Source organism: Vombatus ursinus, unplaced genomic scaffold (genome assembly GCF_900497805.2).
Source record: "Vombatus ursinus unplaced genomic scaffold, bare-nosed wombat genome assembly UNPS02014784.1, whole genome shotgun sequence".
In the NCBI taxonomy this organism is placed as follows: Eukaryota; Metazoa; Chordata; class Mammalia; order Diprotodontia; family Vombatidae; genus Vombatus; species Vombatus ursinus.
Genome location: NW_020954562.1, coordinates 11,403,571 through 11,428,146, shown reverse-complemented (window position 1 = coordinate 11,428,146; position 24,576 = coordinate 11,403,571). Strand labels below are relative to the sequence as shown.

General features: G+C 36.6%; 1 protein-coding gene across 7 annotated transcripts in view; it reads left to right on the top strand.

Annotated features, from left to right (window-relative positions):
* LRBA (LPS responsive beige-like anchor protein) overlaps window positions 1-24,576 on the top strand; it is a 676,054-nt gene that overhangs the window by 207,569 nt on the left and 443,909 nt on the right. For all 7 annotated transcript variants that reach the window (XM_027866938.1, XM_027866942.1, XM_027866935.1 and 4 more), the window contains 2 exons: window positions 9,755-9,833; window positions 15,170-15,303. In XM_027866938.1, the coding sequence (XP_027722739.1) occupies window positions 9,755-9,833; window positions 15,170-15,303 (213 nt within the window). The remainder of the gene's footprint in view (window positions 1-9,754; window positions 9,834-15,169; window positions 15,304-24,576) is intronic.

Genomic DNA, 24,576 nt, shown 5'->3' with positions numbered 1-24,576 from the left:
CTTTCATAAAATGTAGAGGCTGAATCTCCAAGGTCCTGTCCATATGTCGATCTGTAATCCTAGGAACTAGTCCACTTCTGTAGTCTTGAAATCTGAAAATAGTGTATCTGATACGAATGTCCTGCTCTGTAGTTTTGCCATTTATTTCATTCCTTTTAAGTTCTTTATCATCAGTATGACTTTTAATTGATCCCCTTTCATATCCTTTCCAAATTTACTCTTCCTCTCTTCAGTTTTGAAGTTTTGTTCTCAGAGATGACAAGTACAATGATTTGCTCTGTTTCACTCTTTCATATTTTTTAAAGTTTTTTGATTTTCAGTTCCAGATTCTCTCCTCTCTCTGTTTATGTCATGCAATTGTTATGTTTGTGTGTACTACAGATTCATATTATCTAATTTTACCTGTGCCATCACTGTTACCCAGTGATCCTTTTGGTCTTCTTTGTTTTATTCTGTGCCATTCCTCATAGCCACCTGCCCAGACTTTCTGCTTTATCTTCAGCCCTCCTGTCCTTTTTCCTCTCTCTTAGAGGACCTCATCTCATACTTTACAGAGAAAATTGAAGCCATTGTGAGTATTCCTTGTGAACATCTGCTCAACAAACAGATCTAAATGTGTTATTCCTCTGCTCAAAGTGATTATCTTGAACCGTTTCCTTTCTTACTAAAATGCAGATTCCTCAGCAAGGCATTTAGAGGCCCCCACAATCTAGCTCCACTCTACTTTTCCGTGTTTCAGACTCATCCCTTTTAGTCTTGTTTAGAAGACTAAACCTGTTCTGTGTTCTGACACAGTAAACCTGTGTTCAAATCTATCAAGAATTTAATATTACTCTGTTCCTACAAGCAGGCTGGCCTCTGTCACCAGGATGTGGCTCTGGAGATACAGAGTCTTTACCTTCGAGTAACCTATTTCTGTGGCGAGATAGATATAATGTGTTCACAAATAAATATAGTTAAAAAATTGAATTGGGGAGGGGGGTGGAAGCAGTAAAACTGCAGGAATTAGAGAAGGCTCCCTAGAAGAAGCAGCACTTGGGCTGATCTTCCAGAAAAGAGGGAGGAAAAAAGGAAGGCGATATCCCCAAAATAGGGGATAGTCATTATTTTTAGAGTCATGACACCTCCTCTGTGAAGCCTTCCCTCACCCCCAAGTTTTTTCTATATTCTACTTTTTGATAATTCTTCATTAGCATAAAATTGGTCTGCGAGACAGAGTATAAGTTTTATTTTTGATTCCACAGTTAATAACAGTTGGTTCTTAATAAATATTGCTTGGATTGAATGATATTATTTTATATAGTGTTTTATAAAGGTAAAGATATTTTATGTACTTTACTATGTCCCTATAGGTCATGGTGATTTTCAGAATTATAGAGGATGTTCTTATACAGGGTATACTAAAACTCTTAGTGCAGTTTTAAGCTATTTAAGGTTAATGTACTTTTCCCTTCATTCTGGGGTCTCTTTTGCCCCCATGTCCTGGACAATCAATCAGCACCATGCCAGAAAACTGAACCACTTCCATTTTAATTATCTTAGGAAGATTCTGAAGATTACCTGGCAAGATGAGGTACACTGAAATCCTTTCTCAAGTTGAACTACCAAGCCTTCAAACTCGTACACTTACTTAAAATGTTTTACAGAGAATTTGTATAAAAGGCAAGCACCCACATGGTGGTCAGAAGTGGTACAAGGATACAAGATTTTCAAGGTCTCTTTGAAGAACTTTAGTATGGATTGTGAGACATGGGAGACACTGGCAAAAGACTGCCCAGCATGGCATGCCTGTATCAAAGAAGATGCTGTGCTCGCTGAGCAAAGCAGAATCACAGTAGCACAAAGGAAATGTGAGTTGTAAAATCTAGACATCTCTATCCCAAAAGTTCTAACAGATTACTTATGCCCAACCTATGGTAGAGCCTTCTGAGCTCATATTGGAGTGATCAGCTACAGCTGAACACATTATACTTTCACCCCAACATCATCATGTCATTGACGTTTGAAAATGGAGGATGAACAGCAACAACAATTCTTTCTTTCATTCTCAAATCTCTTTCCCCCATGTTCTGTTATATTCTAGTTCATGCCAAGCATCACTTCAGGCCATAATCTTCTGGACCATAAATTATTAAAGCTTAAAACTACTCTGCAAGCTTTGGGACACTTTGTATATCTTTATCTTTTGTATATCTCAATTGTGACTCCAAGAAGCTGTAGCATGCACAATGGCCACACCCTGGTAAAACTGTCTGAACAGAGAGACTAAACTAGCAAACTTGTGGGTGAGTTAGGGGGATGTCTACCCCCATCATGTGAAGCCTTCGCCCAGCAGAATGGGCAGATGAGAGGTATTTGTCGCAACAACCCTGAAGGTGGCTAAAGCAGGCACTGTAGGGAGCTTAGAGCTCGTTCAGATATCGAAGATGCCAGGGTCATCTACTGTGTCTCGGGACATCAACAGTTGTCCTGACTTTTGTCTTGCCACTAAAATTTGATGACTCTGGAAGGGAGAATAAGGCTGATGACTTTGTACAACTCTGCCTCACTTAAATCTGGTTCATGTAGAAGTCCAGCCAGGACCCTATGATGTCATTGGTTCTCTTCAAAAAAGAACGATGAACAACCATCTATCTATCTATCTATCTATCTACCTACCTACTTACCTACCTACCTACCTACCTACCTATCTATCAGTCTGTTTATCCCATACATATATATGATATGGTATATACCTACATATTTACACACATATGACACATACATAATTGGGGGTAGTGTGTGTATGTGTATATATGCAGGGCATTCCAAAGACAGTGCATTTTAAGCTGTACATACATACATATGTGTTTAATTCAACAGCTTACCATTTATTAAGTGACTACAACTTGCACTGGGGTAAAGTTCTTGTCGTCATTGAAATTACCTTTTAATGAGTGGATGACAATATGTAAAGAGATAAATAAGTACAAAGTATATACAGTGTAATATATTGTAATTTAAAAAATTATCTTGAATCAAGTTAAAAAATTAAATTAATAAGCATTTTTTTCTCTTCTCCCTCCCCCTCTTGGGAGAAACACAAAACAAAACCCCTGTAATAAACATGCATAGATAAGCAAAGCAAATTCCCACATGTGCCTCTTTCACAAATGTGCTAAATTTTATTCTGAATCTTTGAGTTCATCACCGCTCTGTCAGAAGGTAGGCAACATACTTCACTGTCAGTTCTCTAATTATTAATGTTTTGGAGCATTTTTTCATATAGGTACAGTTTTGTATGGCTGTAGCTTTGATTTTTTCATCTGTTTATTATCTGCAGTTTATCCTATGTATAACTTTTCTGTAAATAGTTATTTGCGTGTTGTCTCTCCCTATCAGATACCATCCCCCAAACTCCTTTAGAACAGGAGTTGTCTTTGGCCTGTTTTCACATCCTCACCTCTTACACAGTCTCTGGCATCTAGAAAGTGTATATTGATTAATAACAATTGACAAATAATTGTTTATTGACTGACTGGCTGACATCCTATGAAAACCATCTGTTTATATATTTTCTTGATTTATTAATTGCAAAATTTGACTTAACTTCCTTATATATCTTGGAAATAAAACTTCTATCACAGAAATTTACTTAAAAGATTTTTCCCCTATTGCCTGCAGATTGGTTTTGTTTGTATAAAAACTTTAAAATTTTATGTAATTAAAATAATTCATTTTGTATTTTGTGATGTTTTCTATTCCTTTTTGTAAGATGGGAGATGAAGAGGGAGTGCATTCTATATTCTCCCTTTTTATAGATGATGAGTTGAGTCCTAAGTAGGTTGAGTGATTTACCTGTTTACACATGTAATAAGTCTTGTCTACATAGAGATAATTAAATCACCATGTAAAATGATGTGATCAGCATTTTAGAGAATGTTAAGATATAAGGGAAATACCAGAAGAGAACCCTGAATATTGGAATAGTATACATTGAAGTAGAATATTCAAATATTATATGTTGTTCTGTTGTTTCAATCATGTCTGACTCTTCATGATCCCATTTGAGTTCAATAAACTTCTCTACACCAATTGCTGTGTTATAATTTTGAAATTTTATGGTGTAAATGACTACTAATTTCTTCAGCCATTCCTTATCTGACATGCTTTCAAGGATTCAGGCCACAGTCTTCTGCACCCTTTCCAGGTTTTCCATGTCCCTTAAAATATAGCTCTCACAACGAAAACTCTATACATATGTTTTCCTCTCATTAAATCAAAAAACAAAAATTTTCAAAAGCATTAAATTATTTGCGTGTCAATTTAATATAGACATAATTCAGTCCCATTTTCATTGTTTTTCCTTGTTTTTCTTACTCTTTTCAAGAATGAATGAATAAATGAAAGAAAAAGCATTTATTATGTGCTTACTATGTGCAAAGCACTGTGGATACAAATAGAAAAGTAAAAGACAGTCTCCTTTCAAGGAGCTCACTTTCTAATAGGGAAGATAACACATATAAAAGATTTAAACTATGAGTACAATAGAAAGATCATGGTCCTTAAGGTCCAGCAGCACAGCAGATTAATTTAATGTTATTTTCACTGATCAATTCTTATCAGTGTTGAAGCATTTAATGGAATCATACAAAGGACTTTGATGATGAGATCTCCCTCTCCCCCATCCGGTTTTCAGTAGATTTGGCTGCAGCAGATGCAGTTGCCAGGCCTCTTTTCCACCAGAGTTGCTTCCCAGGATGAAGGCTGAGTGCCTTGGCTAAAAGTAGGATGGATAGTCTGGAAGATGCTGCCATTTCCAGGGCTCTTGGGCTTTCATATCAGTTGGTGGCAGTTGGTTAGCAGTTGATGTTTATGCTATCAAGGAAGGTGAATACCTTTTCTGTAGCGATTGCTTCCCTCAAAAATGGTTGTAAAGTTCAGGATATTCTGAAGGTTCTTAGGTTCAGAGACTTGAGCTATCTCCATTTTGGTTTGAAGGATAATGGTGGTGGTCTTACTTCCTTGACAGTTTCACCTTCTGCCTTTCTCTCAGGGTGCCCTTAGTGTTTCATTTAGGCTGTCTTGCCTGTTCCATAGTTGGCAGTTGGATTACACTTGCTGGGAATGGCTGACCCTTTTTCCATGACAGTTGCTTACGTGAATGATGATATCATAGTTATACTGGACTAGCCTTGGTGGTTTTGGGGTTGTTGGCACTGCTAGTGCTCTTTAGTTTTTATACCCCTCAGTGGCAGTTGGTGTTTGTGGTAGAGAGGAATGTGGGCCCCTTCTCCACAGTGATTGTTCCTCTTTTGATGCTTATGGGGCCTGGACTAGAAGCAAGGACTATGGTGTGATGGACACTGCTATTCTCAAGGCTCTTGTATCAGGGTCCTGGACCATCTGTGGGTCTGAGGAGAGGTTGTGGTTCAGATGTTGGTGGTGATTTGACTTGCCTGACACATACCACTGCCTATCTCTCTTTCAGGATTCCTTGCTTTTTCAGCTATTACTCTAATAATTGTTGACTGAACCTCTTTGCCATTTTTATTCTCACTCTTTTAAATATATTCATAAACTTCATCATTTCTTTACATACATGTCTCCTCTCCAGTCCTCTTCTGTTTATAGAGAAGAGTGAGATGTAATTCGATCACATAACATTCACATTCCATACCTGGAATTCTCTCCCTCATCTTTACCTCCTGCCTTCTCTGACTTCCTTCAATTTCTAGTTAAGATCTGATCTTCTACGTGAAGCTTTTCCCAAACCCCCTTACTCCTATGTCTTTGCTCTATTGATTATCTCCAGTTTATCCTACGTATCGCTTGTTTGTATATGCTGGTTTCATGTTGTCACACCCATTAGATTGTAAGGTCTGTCTTTTGCCTTTCCTAGAATCCTTTTATAGTAGGGACTTAATATATGCTTATTGACTATTTTATGGAAAAATATGTAGGATGTATAACTATTTTCTTGCATTCTCATGCAATTTGTATTTCATGTCACAATTTACATTTGGCTTTAGTCACATTTTTGTGAATTATTTATTCTTTATAGGCTTCTTGTGAACTTCAGTTCAGCAATTGTTTATTACTGCGCAAAGGACAATACTAGGTACAAAGGTAATTCTAGGACAGTACTAGGACATAAAGACAAAAATTTATTATTCCTTGTCCTCTAGGAGCTCATATTATACTGAAAGTGATACATTATATTTGCAGATAAGCATAATATACTGTAATTTGAGGAGATAGAGAACTTTTCTTGCATTTGTTTCCTACTTTTCTTCTTTTATCTCTTGTACTTTGAATGTATTCAGAGATTTTAGAACTGGAAAGGACCTCATTGGGTTTTTGGTACTCTCATTTTGTAAATGAAATATCTGATGTTATGACTTGCCCAAGATCATACTCCAAAGCTGTGGTAGGGACAACCCATCTCCTATGCTTATTTTCTGTTTTCTGTATTTTTTATTCTAGGACTAAGGTTTTCATCTCTAGCGGTCTCATTTATCCTTATTTGTCATTTGTCTTGGTTTTACACCCTCACCCCTGCCATTTTTTTTTCAACTTTGAATAAAACCCTTTCTTCTGGAACAATTCTACTTTGTCTCCTTTCCATTTCATAAGTGGAACCTGTTGTTTCTTTGTGGTGCTATTGTTTATTCCTAGCATGATTATTTGCATTTCTTGGCCTTTCCCCACCCCACTCCCTACTATCACATGAGATATTTATTTATATATCCCCTTTCTTTTATATCGATTGGTAGCTTTCTTTTATTTCATACCCTCTTAACCTGAGGTCTGTGAACATAGTTATTTATTATTTTGATGGCAAATTTAAATATAATTTGTTACTGGCTTGGGTAGATTTTTACTATTTCCTCCCCCTACTTTGTATTCTTGTTTCCATGCCTTTATATTTGTTCCACTTGAGCTGTATTGGTCTCACGTTTTAAGAGCAGCAGGAGAAAACGGAACTGGATTTGAATTTTAGCTTACTTTCTTCTCGTGTTAGGGATTATAAATGCTTATTATATGTCAAGCACCATGCTAAACCCTGGTAATACGAATACAAGCAGAAGGAGCAATAGTCTTTGCCCCCGAGGAGCTTACATTCTAGGGGGAAGACAACATATCAACGGAAAGAAGCAGAAAACATAGGTGGGATATGAGGATACCCATCATGAGGGCCAGAGAAAGGAAGTCCAGGAGTGAGGAGGGATGAAGTCCAGGGGTAGCCTTGATCAGGTCATGTCATTTCTCTGGCCCTTAGTTTCCTCATCTGTAAAAGGTGGGGGTGGAGGTTGGGGAGGAGAATAGGAACTGTTATCTAGATGGTCTGTAGAGGTTTATTTCCTTTATAGATCTAGCTTTAACTCTATGATTCTGTGCTCCTTTGGTGGGTTCCATGCTAACACAAATTGTTTTCTTTCCCTAAATGAAAGGCCACTTATAAAGGTTTAACTGTATTCTTTCCTTTCTGGGTTTTACTTTGTGCTTATCTTTCTTAGTTCAAATTCCAAATAAGTATATAAAATATTAAATAGCCTCAATAAAGGTAATGATGTCATTTTAAAAGCAAGTCATAGTATTTTTGTGCCTTCTTTCTAATTTATCAGTTTTTTCCTTTTTGTGTGTATTTCCCCAGCCCCTATTTTAAAAAAAATATGTATTTTATTGATGCTGTTGATACTCCCCTTCTTCCCCTCTATAAATTCCTTGAGGACAGGAACTGTTTCATTTTGTTTTTGTTTTTTTTTTTGCTTTGTCTTCATAATTCTAGTGCCTTGTACATAATAGACACGTATAAATGTTTCTTTTTATTTCTGAAGTGATTAAAGAGAATGAATTCAGAGACGACTTCATGTAATGGTTTGAAGATAGGAACCATGGAATTGATATAGAGATGGTGGAGAGGTCAGTCAAAGAAGGAAAAATTGTATATTATATAGGAGAGTGAATGATTGGTCAAAAGAGAATATTAAGGTTTTTGTTTTTTTTTTTAAGTGAGGCAGTCGGGGTTAAGTGACTTACCCAAGGTCACACAGCTAGTAAGTGTCAAGTGTTTGGTCTGAGGCTGGATTTGAACTCAGGTCCTCTTGACTTCAGGGCTGATGCTCTATCCACTGCGCCACCCAGCTGCCCCAAGAATATTAAGTTTGGAGAGAGTGATGTGGTATATACTGAGAGATAGGAGCTCTGTAGCAGGAGATTTGAATGTTCAGCATTTTATGAATGCGGTATTAAGGGTAATTTGGTAATAGTGACAGTTTTTCTGAGGTGGAGAATGGTAGCAGAGATGAACAAGATTGAAGCTGCTTAGCACTTTTCTATTTAATGTCATTTTAATAAAATTTTTATTTTTGTTTTCTTTTTTTTTTTGTTTTGTTTTGTTTTTGTTTTAGGTTGGGCAGTGAGGGTTAAGTGACTTGCCCAGGGTCACACAGCTAGTAAGTGTTATGTGTCTGAGGTTGGATTTGAACTTAGGTCCTCCTGAATCCAGGGCCGGTGGTCTATCTGCTGTACCACCTCGCTGCCCTCTTATTTTTGTTTTCTTAGTGTAATTACTTCTTGTCAGTGCTCTCGAACCTGATAGAATGCCTGATATTTTTTATAATGCTTGAAATTTACAAATCTGCCTGCCATATTTTCCTTTTACTACGGGTCTACCTCATTGTCCATTTTCAGTGTTTGTTTGAGGTACATGTCCTGGTGAACAAGCTCTATGAGTTGTCCACTCAGCTGAATGTTTTAGTCTGAATGATCAGCATAAATAATGGCAAATAGCTATCTTCCTGAAAGAAAAGTCATCTCTCACCCTTGCCCTTGCCCTCTCATCCTCAACCTCTCCCTCTCCCGCTCACCCTCTTCCTCTCCCTCTTCCTTTTCCTCTGTCTGTCTGTCACCGTCCTTTCCTCCCATATAATTTCCTCAGTGATTCTGTCTGTGAATTATGAAGAACCTTGTCTCCCCAGAAATAAATTTGGGTGTAACACATAAAGCAGTATAGAGGTTCATAAGTAGACTGAACCATTGACAGCAACAACCAGATCAGTTACATGGGAAAAACAGACTGGTAAAAAACAAAAAAACAAAAAAAAAAAAACCAGTCATGTAGAGTGAGTGAGGAATAATGGATAGATTGCTTATGTGTTCACTTGATATCTATATGGTGTCTGGAGATGTAGCAGAAGGCAAATAGCATTTAAGGTGGCATCTATATGGAAGATTTATAGGAAACTATGAACAGGAATCACACAAGATTAGAGAAGACATTGAGAAAATCATTGAGCCATCAAACTATCCATATTAAAATTTGTAAGATACTTGCATGTGTAAATTCATTTTATCCTCACAGCATTCTTACTCGTTCTGTGTGCTGCTATTGATATTCACACTGCAACTGTGTGGGATGTGTAATTTTCCCATGGTTACACAAGTAGTAAGTGTCATATAGAGAGTATTTGAAATCTGAGCTTCCTGATTCCAGGTCTAGCTCATTATCTATAGTTTCATCCTGTCTGTTACGGAAGATAGAGGGGTTGTTGGGATAAAAGAACTTATGATTTATAATGGAAAAGAAAATAAAGTCAATGGATTAGTTTCTTGGATGATTCAGAAGAGTGGATGGGGGTTACTATTATCCACATGATTAAATACTTAAAATGCTTTGCTCTGTCTCCATAAATTGGTATGAAGGGAATCTTTGAAATAGGTAATTATTTCTCTAAAAAAATCTAATGATCATTGTATAACTCTTTTATAGGTAGTGGATCATCTAATGCAAAATTACCTGCTGTCCCAGTAGTTTCTTCAGTTCCAGAAGACTCTGTTTCAAATATGAGGTATTGATTCCTCGTGTATTGATTTCCAACTCTTCTTTCGTTGTACCTCTGATATGTAGCTGTGTTGCTTTTTAAAAATTATTTTTATTTTTTACATATGCAGAATTCATTCTGATGTTCATGCTCAGTGACTTCAGTGGTCTAAAACTTTGGTATTATTGTAGTGGTTGATTTATTGGTGGGAAGAGTGCTGAATTCTACATTAACACCCATGAATCTCCTCAAACACAAATAACTTGTTTTTTTATGTCTGTTTTTTAATATGCACTAGATGTTCATGTGTGTGTACATTTACGTATCTGTATACTACTTACTGCAGCAGTGGCTACTCCTGAAGCTTCCATGCCACACTTTGATTCTGATGTCTCTGCCTTTTCCTAAAATAGCAATTTTGCCACTGTATGAAATGTTACTGTCAGAGTTCTCACTGTTTCCAGCAATGGAGGTCACTTTCCCAGTTTACCACAACTTCTAGATATGCTTCTGAATGGGAAAGTTATGAAATTTCTTCATTAATACCTGTGAATCTCCACAAACACAAATGACTTGTTTTATTTTCACCAGCTTGAGGGTAGTTGATGGGCCTCTAACCTTTTGGTGAGTTAAGGGGGTATCTCCCTCAGGCATGTGAAGACTTCCCTTGGTAGAGTAGGTTGATGTGAACAGTTTCTTCCAAAGAGCCATGAAACCAGGCAGAAGCAGATGCTGTGGAACAGGTGCTTGATTAGACATCAGAGATGCCACGATCACCACTATGCTCTGATGACTCTGGAAGAGAGAATGAGGCTTACAACTTTGCACAACTCTGCCTCACTTAAATCCAGTTTATGTGTGAGCTTAAAGATATTACCCATATCATTTGGCCATTTTTTACCTACGGGTAAGTGATGAAGCAGCAGGTGTAGATATGCTGGGAGCTGTAGTCACACACCTGCACACAGGTGGCCCAGGCCATAGGGTCATTTTCTCACTGGATTGGAGTAACAGTGGGATTTAGCAGTATTCTAGTGTCTCAGCAGCCTTTTTGAAGGACCACACTGCTCACCTCTGGGGTTGGGGAAGGGGCTAGAAAAGGTGCCCTAACAGTTGTCTCCCTTTCCTAATCTTAGCTTGCTTAGCACAGTAGGCAGGGATTCCACCCTGTGATCGAAACACACAAAAATGTGATGAGAAGCCATGATAAAGAGTATGTGAAGCTGGCGTAGATTTCACAATCATATCTAATCTGGCCAACAAACTTGTCTGCCTTCCAAAAGGAGTGAACAACAGGCTCATGACTGTGTGACTACCACTTGCAGGAAAACGTCGCACCACCATCATCAGTGTGTATGCTCCCACTGTGATGAACTCTAATGAGGTAAAGAAGACCTGGAGACTCATCAGTGTGCTGAAGGACACTATCGGACATGGCAGGGAGTCCTTGGGGGAAATGGGAGCAAAAATAGCACCAGCAAAAGTCACTTACTACTGAAGATTTGTGTGTCGCATGACCTCATCACCAGCACTGTCTTCTGTTTACCTAAATACAGTAAAACTTTGTGAATGCACTCTTGCAGCAAACACTGGCATTTAATAGACAATGTCATTGTAAGGAGAATAGACAGACAAGATGTGAGAGTGACAAAGATGATGTGTGGTTCTGAGCGTTGGAGCAATCATAGATTTATCCTCTCTGAGCTAAACATTCTCATTCAACAAAAGTAGTGGCCCTAAGGGAAGATGGCTGCCAGAAAACTTAACATCAACAGATTAGAGAGCTTGCTGTATATGAACAGTTTGTTTCTGACTTGGAGGGAAAGCTGAGCCAACACACTGTAACAGTGGAACAGAAAAGGAGTGGGCAGCTATCAGAGATTGGGTGTACAGTACTGACTGCATCTGGACCAGAACACTTACAAACATAAGTATTGGTTTGATCAATATGAAGAGGAAATTTAGAAGTTACTAAATGAAAAATGAGAACTCAACAGGATTTACCAGCAGGATGGTTTGTCCATCTCTGAGAAGGCAGTGTTTCAGTCCATCAGAAATAAAATTCAAGTGAAACTTAGAGAGATACAGGGTTCTTGACTCATTGAGAAGGCAGATAAAATTCAGTTTTATGCTGATAGTAATAATCCAAAGTACTTTTTTTGATGTCCTGAAGACTTATGGGTCAAAGACCCATGATACATCTCAACAACTCAGTGCTGATAGAACCACACTGATTACTGATAAGGACATGATCCTGTAGAGATAGGCTAAACACTTCAGATAATCATCAACCAATGCTGGCACCATTGACCATATACATCAGTTTGAAGTCAATCTCTCTCTATCTGAACTTCCAGCTGAATGCCATTAGTTTCCTTTCATGTGGCAAAATACCTGGTGCTGAATCTATTCCAGCTGAGATTTACAAGGCAGGGGGTCCACTGCTCATACAAAAGCTAACTAAAATTTTCCAAGTTATATGGCAAGAGGAGGGATTCTCTCTTAATCATTGCTGGCAAGATTTTTGCCAGAGTCTTCCTTAATCGGTTGATCCTTCACCTGGAAGATAGTCATTTACCTGCCAACCAGTGTGGCTGAAGAAAGGCCTGAGGAGTGGTCAATGTGATGTTTGTGGCCTGACGACTCTGTGAGAAATGTCAGGATTAGAATGGAAATCTGTACACAAAGTTATTTGATATGACCAAGGCTTTTGATACTGTCAATTGTGAAGGCTTGTGGAAGATCATGGCCAAATTTGCTCGCATACTTTTTACCATGATCCTTTCAGTGATGTTGTCAGGCACCTTCAATGACAATGAAAATGGCATCAAGGTCAGCTACTACAATAATGGTAAATTAACTTGAAAAGGGTACAAACCAAGACTAAAGTAGAAGGAGAGTCGGTGCACAGCTTTTTGTTTGCTGATGATTATGCACTCAGTGAAGCCTCTGAGACTGAGTTGCAACAAAGTATGGATTGATTCTCTGCCATTTGTACTAATTTTGGCCTGACAACACAAAGAAAACAGAGGTTCTCCACTAGCTCGCACTACACTGTTCCATACGTGGAATTATTGATTACAACATAGAGAGAAAATTTGAATGCTGTGGATGAATTCACTTACCTTGGCAGTATACTTTCCAGGGATGTGCACATAGATGATGAAGCTAATGCATGCGTTACTAAAGCTCACCATAGTTGAATGTATTGTACCTTGACCCCAACATCACGATGTCATTGGTCTTCTTTGAGTACAAAAGACAATCAACCAACCATATAGTGACATATATCTATATCTATCTGTATGTATATGTATATATGTATAAACCCATGGCATGGGTACATACATAAAAATCTATACAGGCACACACACATACTATATGCACACATATGTATATGTGTATATATGTATATGTCTATATACACATACACACACATATATATGTACATATATATTTCTAAATAAAATATTGTGTGGCTTAAAACTTTCATCACCTAGTGACCCATATTCATGTGATGAACATCTCCAGAATTACTTAGATAGATTTCTGTTCAGCAGATATACATATATTATTGGGCTGTTATCATCATTTCAGTCTAATGCAACTTGCCAGAGCCTGTGTTTAAAAAGCTTTGCCTTAAAGAACCTAGGTTCCCTTCCCTCTATATTATGATAGTGCATCAGAGTAGGATTTGGTAGTGTTCACACTCACACCAATGAAATTCCTTGAAATATTGACTTATACATCATATTAAAGGGTGTTTATAATTCTTTTTTTGTTTTTTATATATGGAATTTTATTTTTGCCCTTAATTACATATTTTAAAAATTAATTTATTTTTAGTTTTCAACATTCACTTCCATAAGCTTTTGAGTTTTAAATTTTCTCTCCCTCCCTCCCTACCTCCCTCCCTAAGATGGCGTGCAGTCTGATATAGGCTCTATGTATACAATCCTTTTATTTTTCCCATTCTAATGTTATAAATATAAATATAATAAACCTAATTAATATTTTTAAAAATTAACTTATTTTTAGTTTTCAACATTCACTTCCATAAGCTTTTGAGTTTTTAAATTTCTCTATCTCTCTCCTCACCTCCCTCTCCAAGATGGCATGCAATCTGATATAGGCTGTACATACATATACATTCCTAATAAACCTATTTTCACATTAGTCATATTGTAGAGAAGAATTAGAACCAATAGGAGAAACCATAAGGAAGAAGAAACAAAACAAAACAGAAGAAAAAAAAGAGCAAATCATATGCTTTGATCTGCATTCAGACTCCATAGTTTTTTCTCTGGATGTGGATAGCATTTTCTATCATGAGACCTTTGGAGATGTTTTAGATCTTTGCATTGCTGAGAAGAGCTAAGTCTGTCAAAGTTAGTTATCGCACAACGTCGCTGTTACTCTGTACAGCGTTCTCCTTGTTCTGTTCACTTCACTCAGCATTAGTCCATATAAATCTTTCCAGGTTTTTCTGAAATCTGCTTGCTCATCATTAGTACAATAGTATTCCATTACATTCATATACCATAACTTGTTCAGCCATTCCCCAGTTGATGAGCATCCCCTCAATTTCCAATTCTTTTCCACCACAGACAGACCTACTATAAATATTTTTGCACATGTGAACCCTTTTCCCATTTTTATGATCTCTTTGAGATACAGCCCTAGAAGTGGTATTGCTGGGTCAAAGAGTATGCACATTTTTATAACCCTTTGGGCATAGTTCTATAATTCTTTAAGATATAATCTTATAAGTCTGATTTGAAAAGAGTGGTTGTAAAATTCTAAATCATTCAATAAACTTTTATTAAACATGTACTATATGCCAGGCACTGTGTTAATCTCTGGGGATGTACAGAAAGGCAAAAAATTCTTCCTGCTCTGAAGGAGGTCATAGTTTGATGAGGGAGACAGCACAAAAACAACTATATGTAAATATTAGCTAAATACAGGATAAATTAGAAACAATCACTATAATTAAGGGAGTCAGAAAACACTTCGTGTAGAAAATGGGATTTTAGCTGGGATTCAAAGGAAAGAATGAGAAAGAGCAGTATTCTAGGTATGAGGGACAATCAGTGAAAATGTTGGGAGATAAACTGTCTTGTTCAAGGAAAGCAAGGAAGCAAGTATCACTGGATCGCAGACTATGTGGGGGAGTAAGGGGTAAGAAGTTTGTAAAGGTGTGAAGGGCTTTGTAAAATAGTAAAACTGAAGGCAGTGGGAATGGACCAGAAAGGGAGTCTTAGTGGATTTGAGTTGTGATTCGCAGTAGCAATTTTTGCTTTCTTTGTAGTATTCTTTTGATGACTTCAGAGTCACTTTGATAACAATATACTTTTAATTAGTATTACAGAGAGGCTTGAACATGCTCTGGAAAAGGCTGCTCCTCTTCTTCGCGAAATTTTTGTGGATTTTGCTCCTTTTCTTTCCCGTACACTTTTGGGTAGCCATGGACAAGAGTTGCTTATAGAAGGAACAAGTAAGTTGTCTTTTAAAATATATTTTTAAAATGTCAAATATTTTACAAACAACATGAATCAGCATACATGTTATTTAGTCATCTAAGGCATTTCAATCCTTGAATAAAATAAACATAATTAAACTGTTGAATCAATTCCATAGAACAATGATTAAGTCTCTTCTTGTATGCTCATCTTTTTGGCGTGATTAGAAATCAGCTCTACATATACTTGCTGGACGAAAGAGATAACTCTACTCCAGTTCCTCTAAATAAGATCTGTGGATTTTAATTGATCATAAGCTTATTATGAGCAAATAGTATTACACAGTTAATTTTAAATGCTAATGTATCACCTTACTGCATTAATGGAAATATGGCATCTAAAGCAAGGGAAGTAATTCTTCTTGTACCCCTGTGTTTGTTTATAGGACGTTTCACGGGCATAGAACATCTGAAAGTTGGGACTAGAAATATGAGCTGTCTGGAAATCTTATTACATGAGAAGTAGTTGTGGGAACTGGGGATGAGAATGTATACTTTGGAGAAATCAAGTTTAATTTATTGTTTTTATTCATTTGTCTAACTATAATTAACTTTTAGTTTATTTTTCAGTGAACATAAATTGATATTCTCTCCCTCCCATCTCCTTTTGTTGGGGGAGGGGGAGGAGGAGGAAAAAAACAGATGCCTTTTAGCAAATATGCATATTCAAGGAAAACAGTTCCTACATTATCTGCATCCAAAAGATGTCGCATTCCACATTTTAATATGATCCCCTCTTTATGAGGAGATAAGTAGAGTGCTTCATAATTAATCTTCTAGGATCATGAATAGTCATGGTGTTGATCAGAGTCTTTAAGTCTATTAGAGTTCATTTTTTCAGTGTTGTTATTGTGTAAATTATTTTCTTTGTTCTGTTTACTTCAGTCTCTATCAGCCCATAGGTTTCATTACAATTGTCCTTTTTATCTAATGGAAGAGGAACTAGAATCTTTCTGTCAGGAGAGAATGAGGACCATTAGATGGAAGTTACACAGTGGTAGGTGTTGGCTCAGTATTAGAAGACCCTTCTGACATTAACGTGGTTCAGTAATGAAATAAACTGCTTTAAAAAATCATGAGCCCCCCAGGACTGTGAGGATCCAAGCATAGGCTGAATGACCATCTGTCTTCAATGATTTAGAATGTAGTTTTACTTTGAAAAGAAAATTGGACTAGAGAAACTTCTCTTCCAAATAAAATATTTTATGAATTATTTTTTTCTTATGTTAACAGTTACTTAACCATGAAAATGGGAGATACCTGAAAAATAAACCATGAGGCCTTTGTTAACTATATAGTTTCCTGTTCATATTATGTTCAGAGATACACCTATTCTGAGTATAGGACAGAAAAATAATCTCTTAAAAATGTCTTGAATCTTGGTAAATGTTCTTCTTTTTTGAAGCACAAAGAATATAATAGAAATACAGGTTCAAGATAGGGTAATAGTTTACATTTTTTGTTGTAATAAAAGCTTTTGGAGATGTTGGCATTTTTGTTCTCCTTTAAATATCATATACCTCTATATATAAATATTTATCTGCAGGTCTAATAGGAATTTTATGTTATATTATACATAAATATGGGAGTTGACCTGTCACTAATATGACTTTAAACATATTCAAAACTTTTCAGGAAAATGAACAATATTGACTTTATCTTGTTGAAACTTAGTACTACATATTCAGATGCAGCTTTTGAGGTGATGTACTAATACATACTAATACATACAATAATATGAGTTATTGAGCTTCTATATGTTTAATGGAGGTGGTATTGAATGATCCAGTTTCCACATAATGTGATATTAAGAATTTGTTCTGAAATATGTAGCTTAGAATTTAGAGTCTTAGATGATTAGCTTTTCTGTATGCTATTTCGCTTGGTTAGTTTAAAAAATGTATAATGCATTGAATCTTTTTTTTGTTTGTTTGTTTTTGGTGAAGCAGTGGGGGTTAAGTGACTTGCCCAGGGTCACACAGCTAGTAAGTGTCAAGTATCTGAGGCTGGATTTGAATTCAGATCCTCTTAGCTCCAGAGTTGGTACTCTATCCACACTGTCCACCTAACTGCCCCCTGCATTCAATCTTAAAACCTCAGCCTTAATTGCCAGATTTTTCTATCCAGGTTTATACTTCTTACATAAAATATATTTCTTTCCTTATTAGTGTAATAATAAAATTTTTTTGTGGTTGTTGTATAATGACTTTGAAGGATAGTAGAATTTTTAAGGAGTGGTTGGGGGTTATGAAAGGGTGCATTCTAGGCATGGGAGACATCTGTCATAAAAATCTGGAAATTGAATTTGGAGTATTATGTGCGGGAACAGCAGAAGCAAAGCCAGTTTTGTTGAATTGTAGTGTGGCATGAGAAATAATGCATAACAAGGCTGGAAAAAGGAGGCTCAAATAAAGTTATGAAAGATTTTAAAAGCCATGCAAGGAGTTTAAATATGATCTTAAAAGCAATAGGAAGCCACTGGGATTTATTCAGTGGGGAAGTGACATGCTCAGACTTCTACTTTGGAAAAGACAGGAATAGAGAAATTCAGAAGAGAGGCAGATTTGAATAATAATGAGTTCTGTTTTGACATGTTGAATTTATGATATTTATGTGAAATTCAGTTGGAAATGGATATCAGGAATGGCTGAAGTTTAGGAGAGAGACTGGGAATGGATATATAGATATGGGAAATAGCTACATAGAAATAATAAAACCCATGAGAGCTTATGTGTTAATCAAATGAGAGAGAACAGAGAAAGAAGAGAAGAGAGCACAGGAGATAGTCCTGGGGTATAACCTGTGCTCTGGTTTCCTTTGAGAAAATAGCTACTACAGGAAAGAATATCTTCCTTAGGATAACACCTCCAGTGGCCCTCTCTGTTGTATCATGTATCATCTATGGCCAGACTGAAAATCTTTTATCTTCTTTTTTGTTGAAATCCTATTTATCTCTTCTTCTTCGTCATCGTCGTCATTGTCGTCGTCTTCGTCTTCTTCTGCTTCTGCTTCTTGCAGTTGGAGTTAAGTGACTTGCCCAGGGTCACACAGCTAGTAAATGTCAAATGTTTGGTCTGAGATCGGATTTGAACTCAGGTCCTCCTGACTTCAGGGCTGGCGCTCTATTCACTACACCACCTAGCTGCCCCCGGTTTATCTCTTCTTACAACATTAAAATATGATTAGACATTAGAAAAAGAGGAAAATTAATTTAAATGACCACATTTTGATTATGCTTACCTGGTCCTAGCTAGTACTCCAAGAATCTCTTGAAATCTTATTTCTGCAGTTTGATCTCTTGGTTCTGTAATTGCTTCTTACCTTTTTATTCTTCTAGATTTGGGGCAATAACAGCCCTGTTACTGTAATCAAGATATTGAACCCTAAGTAGAAAAGTACAGCATGATCTCAGGAGTTTTTATAGGGGACTCTCTTGAATATCAGGGATTCAGTTAGAAATCCATAAAATCTTTGCTTATGAACTTCAATTTACTCCTTTCATTACCATTTTTCTTTTGTGTCAACTAAAGGCTGAGGTTTCAAATAGCGATATGATTTGTGCATGTTAGGACCATCCTCTAGAGTTATTATAACAAAGTAAGATATTGTTGTTCTGCTCTGTGGAGGCAACTTGATCTTTAGCTTTAGTTAAGTTACCCGTGACCCTAACTTACCATTCTCAGGCCATCTCTGCCTGCCTTTATTTTAATGCATTCCACAGTATAACTGATACCTTGCCGTGCAGAATTGATAAACTCATTAAAATGCTTATTCCTGAATTGTTCAGTTGGGCAACAAATATTTATTAAACTCTTCCTCTGTGCCAGCAGTAGGCTGTTTGGCATAATGGGTAGAGAGTTGGTCTTGATTCCAGGAAGACTGGGGCTTATATCGAGGGCATTGAAGCTAGGGAGACCTAGCCTCTGACACATTCCATCTGTGTGTCCCTGGACAAGTTCCTTACGCTTTTCTTAAATTTATTTGTTTTAGTTTTCAACATTCACTTCCATAAACTTTTGAGTTTTAAATTTTCTCCACCTCCCTTTCTTCCCTCTTCTCCAAGATGGGATGCAGTCTGATATAGGCTCTACATATACATTCATATTGAACGTATTTTCATAGTAGTCGTGTTGTAAAGAAGAATTAGGACCAATGGGAGGGACCATGAGAGAAAAAGAAACAAAGCAGAACAAGAACAACAACAACAAAAAAAGAGAGAACAAATAGTATACTTCCATCTGCATTCAGACTCGATAGTTCTTTGTCTGCATATGGACAGCATTTTCCATCATGAGTCTTTTGGAGTTATCTTAGATCCTTGCATTGCTGAGAAGAGGCAAGTCTATCAAAGTCAGTCATTTTGTAATGTGGTCTAGGCATCTTTCTAAAATTCTCCTGTAGAGAGATGGTGTCAGCCTGCATTATTTGAGGGAGTTAACTTTATACCGATGATATCACAGGTCTTGCCCTGGTCTCTATGTGCTCTACTGTAGGCCGTAGAGGTATGCATTGTGAATAAAAAGCTTCCTGAAGAAGCTTATGTTTTATTGGGGGGAAGCAACATATACACATATAATTCAATACAAATTAATGTAAAAATTAGTGTAATTTCAGGGCATTCTTGCAAACTGGATAGATCTGGAAAGTCTTTGTGTCCAGAAGTCCTAAAAGGTAGAGATACATTTAAGAAACGGGACAGCATGGCAAAATGGTGGAAATAGAAGATAAAATGTCATAGAGAATAGCTAATAGGTAAATTAGACTAGAAAATAATGTGCCAGAATTGGAATAATATGTAGCAAACCTAGCTAAGGAGGTTGGATCTAGGTTGTCAAATACTTAAAATGCCAGTAAAGGAGTTCCCTTTTTATTGTGAAGGCAGCTGGGAACTAGTGGAGCTTTTTAAACAAAACAAAACAAAATAAAACTTTCCTTTTTAAAACTAAGAGTTTTATTTATTCTCTGTTTTTTTATAACTTCACTCTCACTTCCTGCCCGCCTCTCCTCACCTTCGCAGGATCCTCTCTTCTTGCTCCTTTGTAACAAATAGTCAAGGAAAAAAAAAAAGAAAACATCATTCTTGTCTGAAAAATGCATGTCTCATTCAACGTATGTATACAATCCAACAACTCCCTTCTGGGAGATGGAGGGCCTTTTTCACAGTGACTCTTTTGATATGACTGCTTACTGCATTGGTATGAGTCCTGTAGACTTGTAGTGTTGTTTTTCCTTTACATGAATGTTGTCATCATAAGAAGTCTTCCTAAGTTTCTGAATTCCTCATGTTCATCAATCATTATAGAGCAACAGTATTGCACTGCATACATATTTCACAGTTTGTTCAGTCATTCTCTAATTTCTCTAAAATAATTCACCAAAAATTCACCTATTTTGTTCTTCATTTTTCCCACTACGAAAAAATCATGCTATAAATATAGGACCTTTCCCTCTATCTTTGATTTCTTGGTGTATATTCCTACTAGCAAAACTGTTGAGTGAAAGGGTATGTATAGTTGAATAACTTTTCTAGTATAATTCCAAATTGTTTTCTCGAATCAGTTTTTAAGATCCACCAATAATTCATTAATATGCTTTTCTTCCTAAAGCCCTTCTAACTTTGCTACATTTCTATTTTGTCATCTTTGCCAATCTGATGGCTTTTAGGTGAAACTTTAAATTTGTTTTAATTTGAATTCCTCTTATTAATAATCTGGATATTTATCTTTCCTTTTAAAAAATTTCTTTTTTTATTCTAAGCTTAAATATCCCAAAAGAGCGTTTTCATAGTCTTAGCAGAATATAAAAGGAGGATAGCATAATCCTGTGAATCTCCATTTCATACCTTCTGTTTAAAAAACCCCATATAATAAATTACATATACTACTTTGAAAACTCCTGCATGTTTACACTTTCTTCTAAACTTCCTATTTCAATTGCCTTATTTTTTGGAGCATCATTATTACAAATTGCTCTGATTCTCCTCAATTCAAAACTAGTAGAAGAAAATCCTCACTTATAACACAAGTTATAAGTTACAAACATATAAATTATAATTATATAATACAAGTTACAAGTCATTCAAAATGAATTGACAGTGCCCACATTTAAAAATATATGGCTTTTTTTACACTCCTCAACCATGCCCTCTCTGTAAGGTGGGTAACATGACTTCATTACGGGCTCTCTGGAGACGCCACATTGATTACAATTCCTAATTCTTTTGAGTTGTTTGTAGAAATTATTCTCTCTGAGTCAGTTCATACTACTTGAGATCTCCAAATTTATTTCTCGTCATTTCTTACATCATAGTAATATTCCATTACATTTGTAAACTATAATTTTTTTCTACCAGCCATTCCCCAACTAATAGGCATCTTTTTCACTGTCCTTTTCCCCCTTCCCTTCAGGATCGCAGACATTTGTTTGGCTATCCCTCTCTGGCATTATTCTCTGTGTTCCCACCTCCTGCTTCCATACACACCTCACCCTACATATTTCCCTGTTTAGTTTGATGTATTTGTACTCCACCCTCTTTGTGAATGTGTCTGTGTTCAAACTTCCTTTGTCTTTTTTTTTTATAAGAGGCATATCTGATGTCTAATCCCTCTCCCCTTCTTCCATGTTCCTATACTCTTCTTATACACCTCTATTAAGCAAAATAGTGAGTTCCACTCCCTTCCTCCTCCTATACACACTGAATTACTGTGTACAACACAGTACCTGCACGTAGGCAGTGCTTAATAGATGCTTATTGATTTGGACTTACTCTTTACCCTCCCTTTTTTTTTCTCTCTCTTCAAACTCTCAGAAGAGAACCAGTTCATCTCCAGGACCTTTGTTTTTCTTATCTAACTTCCTCAGTATCCTTAAAACAGATTAAGATTTTAAGGAAATGTTAGCTTCTTTTCTGTTTCTTAGAATATTAGCTTTATATCATCATATTGCCTCTTTTAGTTATAAAGTGAATTTTCCTTTCTAGGTTTCTTTCAACTTTGTGTTTTGTTTTAAAAAAATTCCAACTAAGCTCTGGTCTTTTCATCAGAAATGCTTGAAAGTCCACACTTTCATTAAATATAGATTATTTTTTCCTCTGTAGAATTATATTCAACTCTGCATGATAAAATTATTCCTGGTTGTATTTTTTGATTTGTGTAATACAATATTCCAGTTCTCCATGAGATGTTAATAGAAGCTGGCTGATTCTATGTGATCCTGACTCTTCTGCTTTTGCATGGATTCTGTCTTCACTTTGTTCTTTGGTTCTAATAAATGTTGGCAATTTTCATTTATGATTTCTTGATATGTGTCTAGAGCTTTAAATTTTGGTCTTTAGGGAACCTAGTGATTCTGAAATTTTCTCTCTGACCTATTTTTGATGAAGTCAGTTGTTTTTTTTTATATCAATTAGTTTACATTTCCTTCTATTGTTTCAACTTTTTCATTTTGTTATAATATTTTTGGCCATCTCATGGAATCGTTGTTTTTCTTTAAGTCACTGTTTGCAATGATTAGAGTTGTTCTTTTCTTTTCAGAGGATTTAGATCTACATAATTATTTTTTTTTTCTATCCATTATTTTGTTGTAGTTCCGAGTGGTGTCTTCTTTGGTTTACTTGCCTTTCAGTTCAGAGCTCTGAATATTCTGGAATCACTCTGATGTCTTAGGACATAGTACTATTGTTCTTGAAGCCCTTGATTTCCTGTGCTGTCCAAATCTGAGAGTTGCTGCCATTCCCTGCCCTGCTTCTTCTTGGTGCTTTCCAGGTCCCCACTCTGGGTTTATGATAACTCTTGGGATTTTTGACCATCCTTGTTGGGCTTTCTCTGAGGTGGGTTGTGTGTGGCTTATGGGTAGGGGGAAGGCTTCTATTCTTGTTACTGCCACACAAAAACCTAGGAGTCTATTCATCTCCCTGGTCTTTTTCCTGGTAGGTTGGGATGCTTCCGGTTTTTGTTTTTGTTTTTGTTTTTGTTTTTGTTTTTTGCCTGCACTAGAATTGGCCTTGTTATCTGTCCCCTTTCCTATTGCCTCTGAACTTCTGGCTGAATTTTTGTGCATTTCTGGGGTGGAGGAAGTAATTCGCTGCAATTTCTCATTGGATATCTTTATCATTATTCAATCTCTTGCATCTTTCAGATTTTTTTTTTTTAAGTAGGTATGTGCAAATTAGGTGGGCTAGAAGACCCTTTGGAACATTTTTTTTTCACGTGATTATGCCTAGCTTTCAGTTTTTTCTTTTGAAAACTGCCTATTCAATTACTATGACCACTTGTCTATTGGGGTAAAGATTTCTGTTTTTAAATAGACTTAGAGATAAGAGAGGGCCAGTGATTTTATTTTTCAATCTTGATTGTTCTTGTACTTTCCTGCCTTTGACACTGTTGATCATCCTCTTCTTGATACTTTCTTCTTTCTAGGTTGACACTTCTCTCTCTTGATTCTTCTCTTACGTGTCTCATTGTTCTTTTTCTGTCTCCTTTACTAGAACTTCCCCCAGTTTTCATCTACTTACTGTAGGTGTTACCCAGATCTCTGTCTGAGGCATTCTTCTGTCTATATGAGAGTTTCTCTTGGTGATTTCATCAGCTCCCATGGATTCATTTATTTATCTAGTTCCAACCTTTCTCCTGATCTCAATTCTCACATCTCCAGCTAACTATTGGACATTTCAAACTGGATGACTCACAGATGTCTTAAACTCAGCACTCCTCAGACTGAGCTTATTCTCTTTCCCCTAAACCCTCCCATCTTCAAAATTCCCTTTTACTCTTGAAATTACCACCATCTGCCCAGTCACCTAGGTTTATAATCTTGTTGTCATCTTCAGCTCCTCAGTCTCTCTCACTCTTAGCATCTAATCAGTTGTCAGCTCCTTTCAGTTCTACTTTCTCAGCATCTCTTACCCACACCTGTCTTTCTCCTCTGATACTGCTGTCACCCTGGTACAGGCTCTTATTCCCTTATGCTTGGACTGTTGTTGTTGCCTGCAATTTGGTCTCCCTACCTCAGTTCTCTCTCTAGTCAGTCATCCTCCAGTCAGGTGTGAAAATAATCTCCCTAAAGTATATTTAGATTTGACCATGTCAGCCCCCTAACTTGGTAAACTCCAGTAGCCCTTTTTTAATGACAAGATTGAATATAAAATCCTCTGTTTGGCTTTTACTTTTTAAATTCAATTTTATTTTATTTTCAGTTTCAGATTCTCTCCCTCTGGCCCCTCATCCCAACTGAGATAGCCAGAAAAACAAA